The 18,728-nt window shown below is 53.8% G+C and overlaps 1 protein-coding gene across 1 annotated transcript in view; it reads right to left on the bottom strand.

Annotated features, from left to right (window-relative positions):
- Nucleotides 1–18,728, bottom strand: part of LOC108313458 (c-Maf inducing protein) — a 259,500-nt gene that overhangs the window by 84,362 nt on the left and 156,410 nt on the right. The window contains exon 3 of the mRNA XM_017541862.2: nucleotides 7,420–7,470. Within this exon, the coding sequence (XP_017397351.1) occupies nucleotides 7,420–7,470 (51 nt within the window). The remainder of the gene's footprint in view (nucleotides 1–7,419; nucleotides 7,471–18,728) is intronic.

Below are 18,728 nucleotides of genomic sequence, written 5' to 3'. Positions count from 1 at the left end.
CAATGGCTAAAGTCCCAGGCTCTGGAATCACTCAGACTTGGGTTCAAATCCCAGCTGAGCCATTTAATAGCTGTGTGACCTTGAGCAAGTGACTTAACATCAGCCTCAGTTTCCACATCTGTAAAATGGGAGAACAGGAGGAACAGGCACCTCCTCAGTCAGGGCTGTGAAGATTCACAGAGGTGAGCAAGTGAAGCACTGGCACATGATTAGCACAGGAATAAGTGCCCATCATGGCTCGAGGATCAGCTGCAGCCTTATGCTGAGGCCTGGGGATGCAACTCGGGGCTTGGCTTGGGCTGGATGGAGACTTGGGAATGTGAGCTTGGGAAGGGATTTGCAGTCTGGAGAAGAGAGTGCCTGAAGCGTCAGCTCTGGGACACCAGGAATGGCTCTTTCCCACGGAGGCTCCCATGATCAGGAGGCGATCCAGCAGAGGAAGGTCAGAGCCAGGGGTGACAGCCCCCACTGGAGGCCCAGTCTGAAGCCTCGGGCTCTCCCCTTTCCTAGGGATCCCCTCTCTGTCATGGCCCTCAGTGAGGGGCCATGGGAGGCTTCAGCTCAAGGACCCTGTGTAATTCTGACCTGGTCCCTTGGGCCTTTCCCCGGAATGGGGATGAGGGTGAGGGATCCTGTCCTCCTGAGAGAGCAGCAGGTGGGGAGAAGAGGACCCACGCCCTGCCCTCAGCTTCTGGCCACGTGGGCTTCACCTCTTTGAGACCCAGGCACTTTGCCTTGATGCTGGGGACTCTGAGAGTGGCGGTTCCCCAGCGCTGGCTCCAAACACAGAACATGGAACAGACTCATTCCCAAGGTGCCGCAGCCACTCGAGAGGTGGAGGTGAGACCGTGACCCTCGTGGGGAGGCAGCTGGCTTTGGCACCATCCTCTATCCCCATCCTTTGTCCCCTCAGACTCTCGGTCCCCTCCGCTATGAGACAGGGGAGGGACGTGGACAATGCAGAACCACTTCTGCGCTCAAGGCTGCACAAGGGCACACAGTGCTGGGCACAGGGGACGCTCTGTGACCAAGGCCAGGCAGAGACGGTCCTGAGGGCACACTTCCCACCCACCCCAGCCCTCACAGGCGGCGAGTCAGCCGGGACCACCTGCAGGGGCTGGGAGGGGCTGCCAGGGAAAGGGGTTGAGCCAGCTGCTCCCACCACCTTGGACTCGCTCGGAAACACACTGATGATGGCGCAAGAGATGCTCTCACGCGTGGGCTCCTGCAGGATCCCTTCTGCTGCTGCACAAACAACAGAGCTTCGATCCTCACATGGCCCAGTGACGAGTCGCCATAAGCATGCCCATTCCACAGAGAAGAAAACCGAGGCCCGAACACACACACACACACACACACACACACACACTCTCTCTCTCTCTCTCTCTCTCTCTCTCTCTCATAAAATAGTCACCCCACACGCCACACATACTCTCAGTCACCCCCACACGCTGCACACAGTCACCCCAAACACGTACTCATAAAATAGTTATTCATATATCACACACACACACCATCTCCTCACACCATACACACACACTTATAAAATTGACCCCCCTCACATGCCATATACACACACTCACAGTCACCCCACATGCCACATACTCATAAACAGCCACCCCACACCACACACACACACACACACCCACACACACACGCACTCATAAAACAGTCACCCCACACACCATACACACACACACACACACTCAGTCACCCTACACACACCACACAAACACTCATAAAATAGTCACCCCACACTCCACACGACACACACACACTCATAAAAGTCACCCTACACACCTCGCACCCATAAGTCACATCACACACACACACACACACACACACACACTCTCTCTCTCTCTCTCTCTCTCTCTCTCTCTCTCTCATAAAATAGTCACCTCACAAGCCACACACACACATCACCCCACCACACACACACTCAACCTACAGGCTACATACACACTCATAAAACAGTCACCACACAACACACACACACACACACTCACACACGCGAACACCCCACATTCTTTTCCACCCTTCTCCACAGAGGAGGGACAGAGGCCTGCACCCGGATGGGGTGACCGCGGAGCTGTGGCTCCCCTGGGGGCAGCGTGGGCGGGGCAGGCAGCCAGAAGGGACGAAAACCTGGGCTGGGGCTTTCCCAGAGCCAAGCGCATTCCTCCAGCCCTGTCCACCCGGGGACAGAACACAGGCCAGCTTCTTGTGACCCAGTCTGCTCCTCGGTCCCCAGCTCGGGGGCTTGGCCGGAGTCGGGGGCGGGGGACCACCTTGGTTTCCGAGAGTTCTGTGCTTCAGCATGAGGAACCCTCTCAGGAGGCGAGAAGGCTGGGGGGGCCCCAGGCGCTCCAGCCCCCACAGCAGGCACATCCTGGCTTCCCGGGCTCCTCCTCACGGTCCGGGAGTCTGGACCTGTCACCTGGGCCTGTTCACATGGACAGACCTGTCCCTCACAGCTGTGCACAGCTGGGTCTCACCTGGAAACCCTGGGCACAGAACGGGCCGGTCTTCTTCCTCATTGCCTTGTAAACACATCCAGTGCCTCACAGCCTGAACACTGACTGCGCCTTCACGGCCTCGCACACAGAGGCCTGTCCCCTTGTGTGCAGACAGGCCTGTCGCCACAGGACCTGGCCTCCGAGGGCCAGGGCAGGAGCCAGGAGGCGCATCTGAGTCCGAAATGAGGCCTCATTAACCCAGAGTAACTGTTTAATGCTTCCACACTCCTGGGAATTGGCCTCAGGGCTGAACCACCCAAACCAAACAGGGCTGGGCTCCCCAGAGGCCTTCGGACTGCAGGATTGCAGGCTCTCCTCTAGCAAACGCGGAGCAGGGAGATCCTGGCCCTCCTCCTGCAGGCTCCAGGCCTCCTCTCATCTCCCAGACCAAATGGCGGGGGACAGGAGGCGGGAAGAGCAGAGCTGCTGGGAGAAAGAGGCAGGGATGTCTGGGGTCTAATCCCGCTCACCTTCTTGGCAGTCTTGACACCTTGCGAGAATGACTTATATTCTCTACACTCAGATTTCCCTATCTGCAAATCTGCAAATGTCCAGCCTGGCCAGGAACACTGGCTCACACCTGTAATCCCAGCACTTTGGGAGGGCGAGGCAGGCAGCTCACCTGAGGTTGGTAGTTCGAGACCGGCCTGGCCAACATGGAGAAACCCCATCTCTACTAAAAATACAACAATTAGTTGGGCATGATGGCACATGCCTGTAATCCCAGCCGCTCCGGAGGCTGAGGTAGGAGAATCGCTTGAACTTGGGAGGAAGAGGCTGAATTATGCCATTGCATTCTAGCCTGGGCAACAAGACTGAAACTCCATCAAAAAAAAAAAAAAAAAAGAACAGAACTTATTCAGGAAGGAGAAGCAATTCACAAAATGCAGCGTCCAATGCTGAGCAAACTCCTCCGACATGGGAGCCACAACGGGGTGTCAACAAGGCCACGAAAACAACGCTGTTACCCGGAGGGAAGAGGGCGAACAAGATGACGACTTGGATATGTAACCTACGTTCTGTTTTCCTTACACAACAATCTGATGTCAATTCTATAGCAGCGTTTGTCAGCTGTGTCTTCATGACTGTCCCCGTAAGGAGCCCTTTAAACATGTCTCCCCATCTGTCCACCCTTTGAAAGAAATACTCAAGAATGAGATTTCACTGAATGGGTGGAGCTTTGGAGGACCACAGGTTATTGTTATCATTAAGATTTGTTTAAGTTGCAAAGAACCAATTTTGGCCCCGTTAGGGGTGATGATGGCCCTGCTGGGAATGCCCTAGAGACACCAGCAAAACTTGATAAAAACTATGCAATGGGAACAGAGTACTTAGGAGGTAGCATTCTTTACACACAGAATGTATTCCAATTCTGTGTATGCACTGCAGCCATAGGAGGTAACCAAACATTGGTGTAGCGGACAAAAACCCAAAAAACATCTAGAAAATTAAAAAAAATTCAAGCTGAGGCTGTGGAATTTCTAAAGGCCCTGAATTTTGATATTCCACTGATTTTTTTTTTCAGTTAAAGATAGAGAAAAGAAATAAGGAAGAAAAAGAAAAAGAAAAACCTCAAATAGGTGGTTGTAAATATGGAGGGAGAAAGTGGCTGTATCAGCAGAAGCAGAGGGGTCAGGTCCCGGGAGGGCTACGGAGTCCGAATCTGAGAGACAGGCACGGTTTGATCAAGGAGGGGGAAGGACGGCCCACAGATCGTGACTGAAATCTGCTGGGCAACGATGGGCACATCGCTTGCTCTCTCTGAGACGTGGTTCTCGTACTTGCTTTACGGCAATGAACCGGAAAGTATGTACCCAGACCTGGCATCTCCTAGGTACTCAGTAACTGCATCGGAATTAGGTGAACATGTTCTGGAATCTGTCCACAGAACCAGGATCCAAATTCAGGTTTCCCAGCTCATTTTGCTAGCCGGTGGTACCTCCCAAACACCTTACGTTTCTTGGCCATTTTAAGAGGAAGGAGAGCATACCTCCTCAAATATCACCACAACTGGGTGCAGAGAGCCACAGGAATCGAAATCAAGTTGGCAACACTGGGATATCACTGCCACCTGGTGGCAGCATACCTAAATTATTAGGGGGCAATTGTCAAAAGGGAAAAACTTGTCAGCGCCTTAAGCGTGCTGTAGACACAGCCAATGCTTACACCCTGATAATGAAAAGCACCACAGATCACCTGGCAAGGGGCCAGCACACAGCCAGGCATTTGCCAGCTCCTTGACATTCTGATTTAGGTTTCTGAATTTTTTTTTTTAACCGATTGACTAAATTTAGCAACCATAAATAAACTGAATGCCAGCGTGATTGAATACAAACATCTGAGTCTTCATGAGCACGGCTAGAAACCCAGGGATCCCAGCTCTGGACTCGCTCAATCATTTGAATCCCACATGCAATCCTTAATTTTTTGGGGGTAGGGCATGGGGTTTTACCCTGTCACTCAGGTTGGAGTGCAGTAGAGCGATCTCAGCTCACTACAGCCTCCATCTCCTGGGCTCAAGCGATCCTCCCACCTCAGCCTCCCAAGTAGCTGGGACCACTAGGTTGCGCCACTACGCCGGGCTAATTTTCTGTATTTTTGGCAGAGATGAGGTTTTGCCATGTTGCCCAGGCTGGTCTTGAACTCCTGAGTTAGGTGACCCGCCTGCCTTGGCCTCCCTAAGTGTTGGGATTACAGGTGTAGTCAACACCTGGCCAGTCCTTGACATGTGAATGTTTCAAGCCCGAGCTTTTAAATCATCTTTCTAGCCAAAGCTTCCTGAAGTCCATTTCTCTGCCCATCGTCTTGGTCGCCCCTTGCAACTGTGCAATACTCACAGATTTCACAAGTGCTGCCTTCCAGGTGCACCCGGAAGTCACTGCTGGAAATGCGGACCAGGGACAGGCAGACACCAGAGCTTTGTGAAATACCACACCTGACAGCCTTCAGTGATACTGACCTTGGCCTCCTTTTAAAGAAGGCATTTTTAATTTTTTCCCCAACATGTCAGGTAGGCAGTGTGTCTCCAAGTTCATTCTGTCCCGTCCTGAGCTAAGAGAAAATGCAAGGCTGTCACTTACTGAGGCCCCACAAATAAAACCCCACGGGGAAGGGAAGAGGTGGCACCCTGCGACAGGCACTGCTCAGTCCTCCCTCAACTGCTCTGGCATCTGACTCCCAGAAGGGCCCCAGAAGGTGCTGACGAATGCCCTGCCTGTCCTGAGACACACTCGTCCCTGGGCACATAGAGAACCAGGCATCACAGATGTTCTCCCAGTGGAAACGGAGCTCTGCACAGCACCTGCTGATCCCGCAAGCAGGTGTGTGCCACCTTACCTGCTTGGCTGACTGACACCTGTGCCTTCCCACTCTACTACATTCAGAAACCTACAGGTACTCGAAAGGTCGAGCTGAGCCCTGCCTCAGCCCCTTCTTAACATGGGAGCTTGGACTCCAGTCTGAGCCCCTCCTTTCCCATATGGAAAACGACAGCAATGATAATCACCAACCTGATGGGGTTGCGGTAAGGGTGAAATGGACATGATGACCCTAGCAGAGCTCCTGGCACACAGCAGGAGCTCAATACATGCCAGTCCTGGTACACAGTAGGAGCTCAATACACGCCAGTCCTGGCACACAGTAGGAGCTCAATACACGCCAGTCCTGGCACACAGTAGGAGCTCAATACCCACCAGTCCTGTCACACAGTAGGAGCTCAAAACACACCAGTCCTGGCACACAGTAAGAGCTCAATACATGCTACTCCTGGCACACAGTAGGAGCTCAATACACACTAGTCCTGGCACACAGTAGTTGCTCAGTAAATGCTAGTTCTTTTCCCCATTGCAGCCCCAACTAGGAGACCCAGGTAAGCTTCTGAGACTTGGCCCCACGGCACAAAGCAAGAGGACTTGTAGCTGACAGAGAAAAGGAGGGAACTAACCCTCTCTGGGACCAGGAAAGTAATTTTCTGGGGTTGTCTTTCCGTCCCCAACACTTGCCGGGGCAGGAGCCCCTCTGGAGCCATGAGAGGAATGCTGAGTGTTCCCTCGGTCCTTCCAACACGTCACATGGCACCCAGCTCTGCATGGGGGCAGCCGTTCATCCTCTGTGGCTCCCCAGCTTACTGTAAGGGTGACAGCTCATGACACACCAGTCATTCCAGCCACACCCTCCTGGTGCCTGGGGCCAGGGGCCTGTCAAAGCTTGTTCTACACCAGAATATCAGAAGAGGAGAGGCAGGGAGGCAGGGCCGGAATGAGAAGCTGACTGGACGTGCTTCACACCCTGGTCCTGACGTCAGGGTTTCCATCACATGAGCCATGGAGCAGAACTCGACACTCCTCGGGTGGCTACGGACCCTTCTCAGGAGATCTGTCCCTGGGTCTTCAAGAAGGTGAAGTTCGCTTTACATGCCAGAAAGCCCTGAAGCACCCTATGTAGAGCTAGACTCAGAAAATGAGGCCAGAGAACCCAGCAACTGAACAACAGTGACGACCACAGAAACACGGCTCAGGTTTCTAATCCGTTAAGTTCACACTTGGCACGGCCTTTGGACGTTACTTTCAACCAAGCATCCTGAGCCCCTGAAGTCTAGCCGGGGAGGGTCGCCCTCACTCTGAGCACAAGTTCTATGATCCTTTTGAAGCAGGAAAACAGCTATAGGGTTTGAGAACACCAAGGCGAGAGTGCCATTTCAGCAGTGCAGGGAAGAGGAACTCAACAGCAGAGGAGGAAGGGCCAGGGGCTCTTGGACTGGGGCGTGAAGTTCCTCAGCTGAGCCATCTGGAAGGCACGAGTTCTCACTTTCCTGCCTCTGGAAAGTGAAAGACTGGCTTTAAGTCATCGCGCCGCTGCCTAAGTCGGAGCGATGACTTAAACAAGCAACGAGGTCAGGACTTACCTTCCACTGCAGAGAATGGAACCACTGGTCTCGCAGGTAGCTGTTGGCAGCCTGTAACGACAAGAACAGGACAGCAAGGTCCGGTCATCAGCATTTCAAGGTCAGGGCATTTCAAGGTCAGCATGTGAGTCCCCCAGCCTCCTCTGTGCAGCGTCTACCCTGTGGCCCTAACGAGCCTTCTGAAGGATATGCTAAATTGAGCCCATTGTGTGCAAAACCAAAACAGAAGGGCTAGCTGGGGAGGTTTTTCTGAAAACAAGACATCACTAGCACCATGCGCTTCTGTTGCTGGATATGAGTGACTTCAGGCACTACTGACCGGACAGCTTTAACTGTATTCACACAGCCTGACTCAGGGGCATGGGAGGGGCTGGGAGGAACTGGTTGGAGGCCTAGGAGTGAGGATGGTGGGGGGCGCTGACCGGGGCCTCCTGTGTATGAGGACTGTTCTAGGATCCTGGCTTCTGTTATCCACAGAGTCCCTCCTTGGTCCTCACAGCAGCCCTACGAGGTGGCACCCGTATCACTACGCCTGTTTCACAGACGGGAAAAGCGAGACCCTGAGATCTCACCATGAAGCGCATTCAAACCCAGGGCACCCTGGCTTCCAAGTCTATGCATTTAACCATGACCTTCTCCTGCCAATGGCAGGTCAGTGTAGACAGCACCCAGCAGACCTAGGCTAAACATCACAGCGGAGGGTGGGGAGCAAAACCTTCTCTGATCTCTCCCACACTAGTTCTGAGTCTTGGACAACTCAGCCTCAATTTTCCCATCTGTAAAATGGGGACAAGAACCCTGATTTTGCAGGGATGTTGTGAGAGTTAGAAATTATTCTTGTAGAGGATCTAGAACCGTGCTTGGCACATGGCAGGTGGTCACACACCAAGGCAGCCATTGTTATTCTTCTTCTCATTATCACTGCCACCAAGTCCTCTCAAATACGGTACAGCCCAAGGCAGCCCTCCCAGCCCTCATGAATATCACTGCCGCTGTCATCTCCTTTCTCAATCTGCTAACAGAACAGCAATGCTATGGTGTTTCATGGGCGCCAGACACCGCTCTGAACCCTGTGTATGGACTGGCTCGTTCAGCCCTTACAAGACAGCCCCCGTGAAGTTTGTGCTGTCAACATGGTACAAATAAGGAAATTGACACTTTGGAAGTTAAAACTTTCCCGAGTGTTCACAGACACGTGGTGTGGGGCCAGGAACTGAACCCAGGTGGTCTGACTGACTCCTGCTGTAAACCACAACACTGGGAGTCCTGAGTTCCCCATTGGCTACCCCCACCCCGGGCTGAAACGCAGCGTGCGTTCCCCACCAGAACCCACAGCCCTTTTTTCACCTGACCCTGCCTCTGATGGTTCAGGAGCTCTGACAAAGGCTGGAGTCTCTCTCTAAGCACGAATGTCCACCTTCTGCCTCGATGCACACAGACACACACACTCAAGCGTGTGCCCCTTTGGTTCACCCTCTTTTGAGGGGAATCCAGGTGACGCTAGAGATGACCACCTCCTGCTCCCCAAGTCATCTATAAAACATCAGCTGCTCTCCCAGGTCAGGATCTGGTGCAATCTCTGGCCTTGGACTAATGATCCATTGATCCATTCCAGTAGCAAGTGTGGTGAGGAATCAGGCCCTTGTGGGTGAGCTCAGAGACTCAGGGTTTTGAACCCTGGACTGGACGAATCCACATCAGCCACCTGGAGGTGCTTGAGTCTGCTCAAGTGCCAGGCAGGCAGGAGACAAGCCCTCCGTGTGATACAGGAGCTCCTGAAGGGCTGAGCCTCTTACAGGAACAGGTTCCAGTCTCGGCTCTGCTGTGTCTAGCGGTGTGACCTGGAGCAAGTTGCTTGATGACCCAACCCTGTGCCCCTGCCCGGGGCTGCGGAGGCCAAAGAGGAGAAGCACTCCCCAGGAGAGACTGTTGCTGGGCTCACTCCCATCAAAACTGCCCAAGCTCCGTTGGTCTTGTGACAATTCTTGTTCATTAGGAAGACAAAATATACCCCTGCTCAGGGAGAGCTGTGTGAAGATCCCAAACAGTGAGCTAATGCATGAAAAGTGCTTCCTCAGCACGGTGCCTGGAGCGTGCTAACACTCCACAAACAGGGGCCAGCAGTGTCAGCAGCCACGGCCGGCGCTGTGCTGATAAATGCTTCACATCAGGCTCTCCGGAACAAAAAGCCCTGATCGTGGTGGGTGCTGATTCCCGTCTTGTGAACAATCCATGTTGGCTGATTCCACACCTCCAAGGGGATGCCCCTGGGCCAGAGATGGGATGAGACGTGCACGGTAGGCTCCGGTGGGCAGGTGCAAGCCGGATGACCTGGCTGTGGCATGTGCCTGCTCCATTTCCATTCATGTGCTTCTCCACACACACACCAAGGGGGGCAGAGAGGGGAGGTGGTAAGGAAGATAAGGCCCCCTGAACACGTCCCATCCTAAATCCCTTGTGATTAAGTTAACCTACGTGGCAAAGGGATTCTGGATGTGACCATGTTCAAGGTCTTGAGACAGGGAGATTATCCTGGATGATCTAGGTGGCCCAACGAAATCACAAGGGGCCTCACATGAGGGAGACAGGAGGATCGGAGTCAGGTGAAAGCAGAAGTCGGAGTGACGTGGCCGTGAGCCAAGGAATATGGGCAGCCTTTAGAAGCTGGAAACGAATGCTCTTCCCAAGAGCCCCCAGAAGGAAAGTGGTCCTGACACCTTGGTTTTAGCCCCATGGGACTTATGTTGGACTTCGGACCTCCAGAACCATAAGAGACTAAATCTGTGTTCTTTTCGCCATGAAGTCAGGGGTAATCAATCACAGCAGCAATAGGAAATAAATGCAAGAGGTACAGCCAGGTTGGTTTAATGCTGATGTGAGTTGTTCCATCAGCTCTAAGGGTCCACAGTGGACCCAGGCAGTGCCTGTAAACTGCCACTGGCTGGACAGAACAGCCAAGCAGAGACAAAAGGAAGGAGGTGGAAGACACCCAAATCTCTCCCTCCTCTGGGTCCACCAGCCCCACCAAGCTAGCCTGCATATATGTCTGACCCTAAGAGGGAAGGGACCACGCATGCTCTGCCACCACTGTTTCCCAGGGCCTGGAGTACCAGGGGACCAACAGGTGTTTTCCGAATGAAGGAACAAAGGAATGAGTGGACTAGGAGTTCCTTGAGGGCAGGGCCTTATTTCTGAATCCACAGCCAGATGAGCAGTGCCTGGCTGGGCCAGGGTTGGTTACACTGGAATAAAGGAACACAGAAACAAAGGAAGACACAGGAAAGCGACCCAGCTGTCACAGGTGGTACAGGGTGAGTGGAGGAGACTCCCTTCCCCAGTCTCTGTGGCCAAACCCAACACAGACCCGTCCTCCACGACGGTGAGCCCAGCACTTCCCATCCGGGGCCTCCCTGGCTCGTGAGTCTTAGGGGCCTCTGGCCCTCCTCAGCAGCATGTGAGCCGGTCCTCTGGCCTGGCCAGCCAAAGGTTTTTGCCCAGGACTTGATCTTGAGCACATGCTGTAGAGATGGTGTGGGGAGGATTCACCTGGGAGGAGCTGGGTCCTGCATCTCCCTTCACTGGTGGTGAAGAGGCTACTTCCTGCACACCCCAATCCCAGCTCCAGGCCGTTCTCCAGGCTGCCGCTGCGCTTCCAGTACATTCCTTTCCCGCTTAGGATAGCCAGATCTCATTGGGCTGCTGGAACACAAGAGCCCTGAGGGACCCACAGGGCCTCCTGGCCCTTGGCCTCTTCTTCCTTCTCAAAGTGGACGTTCTGATATGTTTGCCCATAGACGTTTTTATAGAAGGAACCAGCATTTCTACAACTGTGGCTTCTCCTGGTCACATCATTGGTGCTCTCAGCATCTCCTCTGCCCCTAGCTCACATCCAGGTGGCTCTGGCCCTGCCAGACTGGGTCCAGCCCACTGCTGGGCTGTCAGCAAGGATGGCCATCTGGTATGGTCACATCCCCTGAGACCTCCCACTGAGGTATGGCCATGCCCCCTGAGACCACCCCGGCCCCAGTGGCCTGTCTCTCATAGCAGCACTCGGTATCTAAAGGGGTGGAAGGATTTCTTCAGAGCCACTGACCACAGACACTGCCACACATCAGTATCTTCTCAGCCCCATCCTTCCAGACAAAACCATCCGGGTTTCACGCCTTTCCTCCCGGGGGAGGGTGTGACCCCCTTCCCGAGCCACACTTGGCTTTCTGGCCACTTCCGTTCCTCTCTGGGATCCCCTCAACTCCTGGAGGTCGGTGTGGCATTCCAGGAAGAAGGCAGGTTTGGGGTCATGAGCAGTCTGCAGAACCCAGCTGAACAGGTACGGGACACAGGCTGGCGAACTAAGTGCGACGACGCATGTTGCTACCAGCCACAGAATACGGTGCTTACTCGGTACCAGGCACCACAAGAGATGCTCACACGTACCTCCTCTCCTCCTCAACACACGCCCATCTTACAGATGAGGAAGCCGAGGCTCAGAGCAGGCAGTGGGTTGCCTCTGCCCACCCCGGTGCCTGCCCCTAACCTCGCCATGCCTCAGCCAGGACCCTATCCATCCTCCGCTCTCCTGCAGCTTCTGGGGTCAAACCCTGAAGCGGGCTGAGTGTTTATGTCCCACCCACAGGACTGGGAGAGGAGGCAGGATCCACGTAGGATGAACTGCAACTGCTCTAGTGAGTCTGGTGTTAAACAAAAACAGCTGAATGAATTAACGACACATTAGGCAAGGCATGGAGATGCCGGGCTGAGGACAGTCTCAATGCGGAACTCTCCCGCGCCTCCTTCCAGGGAGGCAGAGACAGCCAAGATCTCCCACACACTGCGCCTGGCTCCTTCTGCCCAGCACGGCGAGAAGGAAAGCTGGCCACGGTCCTCTCCTCACCCCCGTCCAGGCTGGCTGCACTTTGGAAGAAGGCAGATGCTTCAGCCCTGTTTGTCCACTGTAACAATGAGCATCTTTCCATCAGAGGCCAAAGGGAGTTTAAAGATGACCTGGTCCACAGGTTCTCAGTCTTTGTGGGGGTTTATGGACGGACCCCTTTGAGAACCTAAAACAAGCTATGGACTCACACCCATGTAATGTCAACATTTATGCACACACACCACACACACATACACCATACACATAAAGACACATACACCACACACACACACACCAGACACACATAACATACACTCAAAGACACATATACCACACAGAGACACACACACACACACCACACACACCATACAGTTACACATGCACACATACCACAAACGCATACCACATAGACACATACACCACACACACACGCACACATATCCCACAAACACACATATCATACAAACACATACTCATCACACACCATGCACAGAAAGACATACCACACACACAGACACACACCTCACACAGAGACACACAGATACACATGCATGTATACCATATACACAGTGACACACATCACATACAGACACATACACTACACACACCACAGTCACACATATCATACAGACATATGTACACACCACACACATGCACAAACCACACACACTATAAACACCACATATAAACACAGCATACATGCACGTATCACACATACATGCACCCACATGAATACACATCATATACATGCATTCACACATACCACATACACACACCAAGCACACACATGCACATATACCACACCACAGACATATCCACCACACAGACACATACACAGATAAACACAGAGACACACATGTGTACACACACACCTGCACAGATATACAGACACACATATACAGATACACATACCCCACAAAGACACACACAAAAACCATGCAGACACACATACACACACATCAGCTATCCCACACGCAGAACTGTGTGGGCAGTTTGGGAATACACCATGGACCGTGGGTTAAGGACTCAGCTCTAATGCATTTCCTCTGCTGCCATTTTTCCACTGGGGAAACCAAGCACACACCACACACCCACAGACTTGCTGGGGTCGTCATCTGTGTCTTTTCCAGCTCTCTTCCCTCTGGGCCCATGGCAAACACACGGGCCATGGGACTTGCTTTCAACAATGAAAAGAACTGATGTCATGTGGACATCAGGGCCCACGCATGGAAGCCCTTGAGAGTCTATGCAGTGCCTGGCACGCTCCCTTCCCCCACTGACCCACGGTGGACACACGGCACAAATGAGAAACAACCCCTTGCCATTTCTAGTCACCTAGAATTCGTGGCCACTTGTCACTGTAGCAGCCTGCCCTGCTCTCAGACTGGCTGTCACACAGTGTGTACTCCCACCAGGAACACTGTGCTGTCACCCCCTTCTCTCTGCTGCCTGCTGGACTCCTACTTACCCTTCAGGTCCCACCCGAAATGCCACTCTTCCAGAATGACTGCCTTGATGGTACCTTCGCCTCCCCCATCGAACAGACCATAATGCCTTGCCTGACGCACCACACTGTCCTGGTCTGTCTAGTTGTCCTTCTTCCGCAGGCTATGGGATCTGTGGGGTTACGAACCACGTCTAACTTACGAACAATCGCATCCATGAAACCCGGAGAAAGGTTTGTTAAATGGAAGACTGGTAGGAGTGTTGAACCAATGAATAAATTGGCTGGAAGGAGACATGGATGGATGGAAATGCAGGTAAGACAGATGCACAAGCTGATGCGTGGTTTGGGGGATAGATGGATGGATGAACGGGGCATCCGTATACCCATTCTGCACAGCAAAGAAAGTCCGCCCACAACAGACCTTCAAAGAACTCTTAAGCTCTGATTCCCTCTCTTCCCCAAACTGTATTTGACTAAGACTCTAAAAATGATCATGGCTGTGTTTTCTTGAACACTTACTACGTATCAGGCACAGTGCTAAGTATTTTACATGTAATTTCTATGAGCCTCACAATATCCAAGTAGACAAGTATTCGGGTGCAGTTCACAGATAAAATGAGGCCCAGAGAGGTTCTTCCTGCTATTTAGGGTTCCACAGGTAGAATGTGGTAAAACCTAGAATTTCAGGGCTAGTAGAGCCTGGGGTTCCATGGCTAGTTAAGAGTCTAAGGTTCCAGAGCAAGTGGCCAGGAGAGCTGGGCAGGAACTCAGGTCTGTCTGACCCCACAGTCTTCTCTCCCTACAATCCAGCCCTGAACAGGAAGCGATGCATCTGAGCTCCTCTGGGGTCGCGGGACTTGGGTTGGGACACCCGTGAGCGTTATTTCTCCACGGCAGCTGCCCCGCTGATGGAGCAGGAAGAGGAAGGACTTGGCACACAGGAGACATCACCTTGAAATTAAGGGGAAGGGCAGAACTTGTCTCTAGGAGAGCAGGTGGAGGCCAATGGAGCCACAGAGGCTGGGACGAGGCTGGGATGCAAACTGCTCGTTCCTTCGGCTTGTCTGCTTTTGAAGAAGGACAGGGGCTGCTGGGCAATGTTTTGAATCCCAGCACAGGCATCTCTAAGCGGCTTAGAAGCAAAGGGAAGGCTGACCAGGCTGTATTCCAGCCTGGGGAAGAGGGTATGCTTCTGCACAGAGTCCCCATACTGGCCTGCTGGCGGCTGAGCCAAAACAGCCCAGCCCACAGGGTCACTCAGAGGAGAATCCATTCAAACACGGGAGGGGTCCCCCAGCCTGACCCCAGGTCCCCTGGGAGCCACAGGCAGCTGGCTGGTTCTGCCTTCTCCTGGTGTTAAATCTTTGGAATGCTGAAAGGGCTTGGTTCCAGGTAAATGCTGCCCAATTTCCTCTCCCAAACTTGCCAAGTTCTTTCTCATTGTTGTATTGTCTGGAGAGGTGAGAAAAACAGCCAAGGGTGCATTGTGAGCAACCTTTTCCAAGTTCCCCTTCCCTGGCCCAATTTCTTAGGGAAAAGCAGCTTCCTTTCTTACTGGAAGCTAGAGAGAGAGACCTTTCTGGCGCTTTCCAGACTGGAAAGGTTCTGCTCTCTACCTTCCAGTAAGAAAGGAACCCACCCTGTCCCTGCCCTGCTGCCAGCGTTTGGGGTACACAGTTGCCCTGCCTGCTTCAGGACTTTCCGGAACATCGGTGAGAAGAGCCGAGTCCCGGAACCCATCCCCAAGAGAAGCAGACGCTCCTGGGAGGAGGGTCTCCCTGCTCTTATCTTGCCTGAAGCCTTGTTTGTGGAGCAGTGGCTCTGTCTGATTTTTGCTGATGAGCAGAAAGTCAATTTAGAGGCAGAATCCCCCCGAAGATGATCTGCACCAAGTTGCTCTCTAGTGCCCGCTACTCCAAACCAGGGGCCAGCAAGGAGCACCCCCATGACATTTTTGTGACACTGTCTGCATACTTACATGGCTGGCGTCCCCACAAGAAAACGCTAGCAGAAAGGGTGCTAAGGGAGGAAACAGGATAAACAGGTCCCTTCTGCAACCAGGGATTCTAATAAAATGGCATTAGGGGAGCTCAGGTGGAAAAACACGAAGCATCCAAAACACACCAACTGGACCCATGCTGGAAGGCTGGGCGCCTCTGTCTGGCAACTCAATCCTGCTAGCAGATTGCTCTGTCTCAGAGTTGGGGATGAGGGACATGGGGCTGAATGTCCTCTCTGCCTTCCATAAAGGACCAAGTCAGCTTCCCAAGGTCTGCAAGAGGCACTGATTCAAATTCTATCAAAGCAAGAGTTTTCCAAGGAGGTCCTTAGAAGACAGAGAAAAGAGGAGGAAAAGAGAGAAGGGCGGGACACACAGGGAGGACTGGGGGGCGGGCTTGTTGGTGGAGAGAGCCCTGGAGGAAGGACGTGTAAGAGAAGTCCAGAAGAATGAGCCACAGCAAGAACTGAAGAGACAGCAGGGCACAGAAGGGGCAGGGACGGGAGAGAGAGATGGAGAAAAGGCATCAGAGAGACGGAGGAAAACAGACATGCTTGGATGCGGAGAACCTGAGCAGAGACGGAGAGAGATCGGCCAGCTTGGGGTACGGAAGGGACACTGGCCCTCTTTGGGCCCTGCCATCACCCTTAGGTAGAGAGACCTCGGAGGTGTAATGCAGCAGGTTGAAGACCCAAGATCAAAGAGCACCCTGTGACCCCAGGCAATTTTCTCCGGGAGGGGGTCCGGTGCCTGCAGCAGGAGGTCAAAACGAAAGGCCTGGAGGCTGGCACGGCTCCACAGAACTTCACGTGACAATGGAAATGTTCTTTATCTGCCCAGTCCAATGCAGCAGCCTCTAGCCATGTGTGGCCTGTGGGCACTGGAGGTGTAGCTGAGGGCTCAGGAATCTTGTTATTAATCTGATTAAGTAAATTAAATCCAAATGTGAGCCGCCATGCGTGGCTGGTGGCAGCTGTGTTGAAGGCATCTTTACTCCTCGGTTGACTAAGAGCACTCAGGTGACGCTGTTCGGACAGACTGTAGCCCATGAGGGCACCCGGCTGCTTCCTGGTCCCCCCTCCCACCCTGGAGCAGGGAAGATCTGTCCCCAGGGCCACAGGGGTTGTTCTCAGTGACACCACGGCTCTAGGTTCTAACACAGTGTGTTGTACATGAATCAGGACAAAGAAAAGGCTCTCAAAACAGGGAGTCCTGCCACCTGTCACAAAGGGCATGTGAATACAACCAGCACTGAAAAAGCCCTGAGCACCGCCCCGGGGGCCAAGCGCACCCCACCCTACCTTCCCCAGAACCACACGGACTTACTAGCCCTGTCGACAGAATTAGCCAGCCACAGACCATGCATGCATCACGGTGAGCAGAGCAAGGGGGTGAGGACGAGAAGAAAGCAAGGGAGAAGCTGATCCAGGTCCACCTCCCCTGATGGAAATGGCAGCCAGGGAGAGAACCACAGCCGCCAGGGGCAGGGCTGCACCCACCTGGGTTCCCGGGGGGAAGGGGTGGGAGGGCGAGTCTGCTGCTCCCGCCCTAGCTCGGAGTCCGGCTCTGGATCTGAGGAGCTGCAGGCTGCCTCGTCCTCCTCCTTTTCCTCTGCCCTCTCCTCTCCTGCTCCTGCCTCTGACCGTGCTGTCCACGGGAGCAGGGAGCAGCGAGCGAGTGAGATGCTGGAGCGGCTGGAGGTCCCCCGGCTGCTCACTCCTCAGCGCGGCAGGGGCAGCTCTGCCCCGAAGCCCTGCCGGACGCAGCAGCCAGGCGAGTCATCACAGCTGGGCCCGTGGCCACGGCCGGGTTAAAGGGACATTCCAGGCGCTGCCTCTCTGCCTTTCCGCCTCACTGCTCCTCCATCCCTGCGGCGAGTGATGCTCTGGCCTCCCTTGGGGGCCAGGGCTGCCCCTCCAGCCCTAGAAGGAATGAGTCCCCTTTGCTGGTGGAGCAGGAAGGTGGGCTCTCAGAGCCTACTCTCCTCCGACTGGACTGTTTTAAGGGACTCCCCCCGCCTCTCTTTGTCATGCACAAATCTAGGTCCCTCTGCCCTGTCACCACACTGATTCCGCTAATGTCCCTCTACCCCTTCAGAGCTTTCAGTGGCTCCCTATTGCCTTTGGAACAGTCCGAGGCTTCATCACTCACTGGCAAGGCCTAGGTGACCTGGCCATCGCCCAAGAGGTCCAGATGCATCCACAGTCCTGAACTCCGCAGCCCCGTCTCCTGCGCTGCAAGGAGATCCCCCATATTCATGCTCTGTACACACACCCCCCTCTGCCCAAAGTGTGTGCCCCCTGCCCCACCACCCTGGCACACTCCTACTCATTCCTCTACACCCAGTTCTAATGCTGCCTGTCTAGGGAAACTGCTTTGCTCCCCCCGCCAAGAAAAATGAGTCTCTCCTTCCTCTGTGCTCCCAGTCCTCTGGAGCTGCCTCTGTCTTAGCCATTATTTCAGTAATCATTGTTTACTGAACAATGGCCCTGTCTCCCCAAGGGCTGAGGGGTTCTTCACCTATGGGGCCTCCCCCAGCACAGGGGAGATGCTACCTCAAAGCTCCGTGACAGCAGGAAAATCACTGGGGTGGGACATTCTCTGGCATTCCTATCTCTCTGTTGGCCACGGAACCCTGTGATTGCCCACCCATGTCCCACCCTGAGGGGGCTGGCACTAACCACCTCCTTCAGGGACTTTGTGCTGCAGGCATTGGAAGGGCAAGAAGGAGGAGCGAGAAAGCTGGGGGCGGTGACTGATGCCTGTAATCCCAGCACTGCCGCCTACGAGTTGGGTGGATCACGGGGTCAAGGGTTCGAGATCAGCCTGACCAACATGGTGAAACCCCATGTCTACTAATAAAGTACAAAAATTAGCTGGGCATGGTGGCGCCCACCTGTAGTCCCAGCTTCCTGGGAGGCTGGGGCAGGAGAATCACTTGCACCCCGGGAGGCGGAGGTTGCAGCGAGCTAAGATCACGCCAGTGCACTCCA

Source organism: Cebus imitator, unplaced genomic scaffold (genome assembly GCF_001604975.1).
Source record: "Cebus imitator isolate Cc_AM_T3 unplaced genomic scaffold, Cebus_imitator-1.0 Scaffold137, whole genome shotgun sequence".
NCBI lineage: Eukaryota > Metazoa > Chordata > Mammalia > Primates > Cebidae > Cebus > Cebus imitator.
The sequence above is the reverse complement of the archived record's forward strand: the minus strand, read 5'-3'. Positions and strand labels throughout refer to the sequence as shown.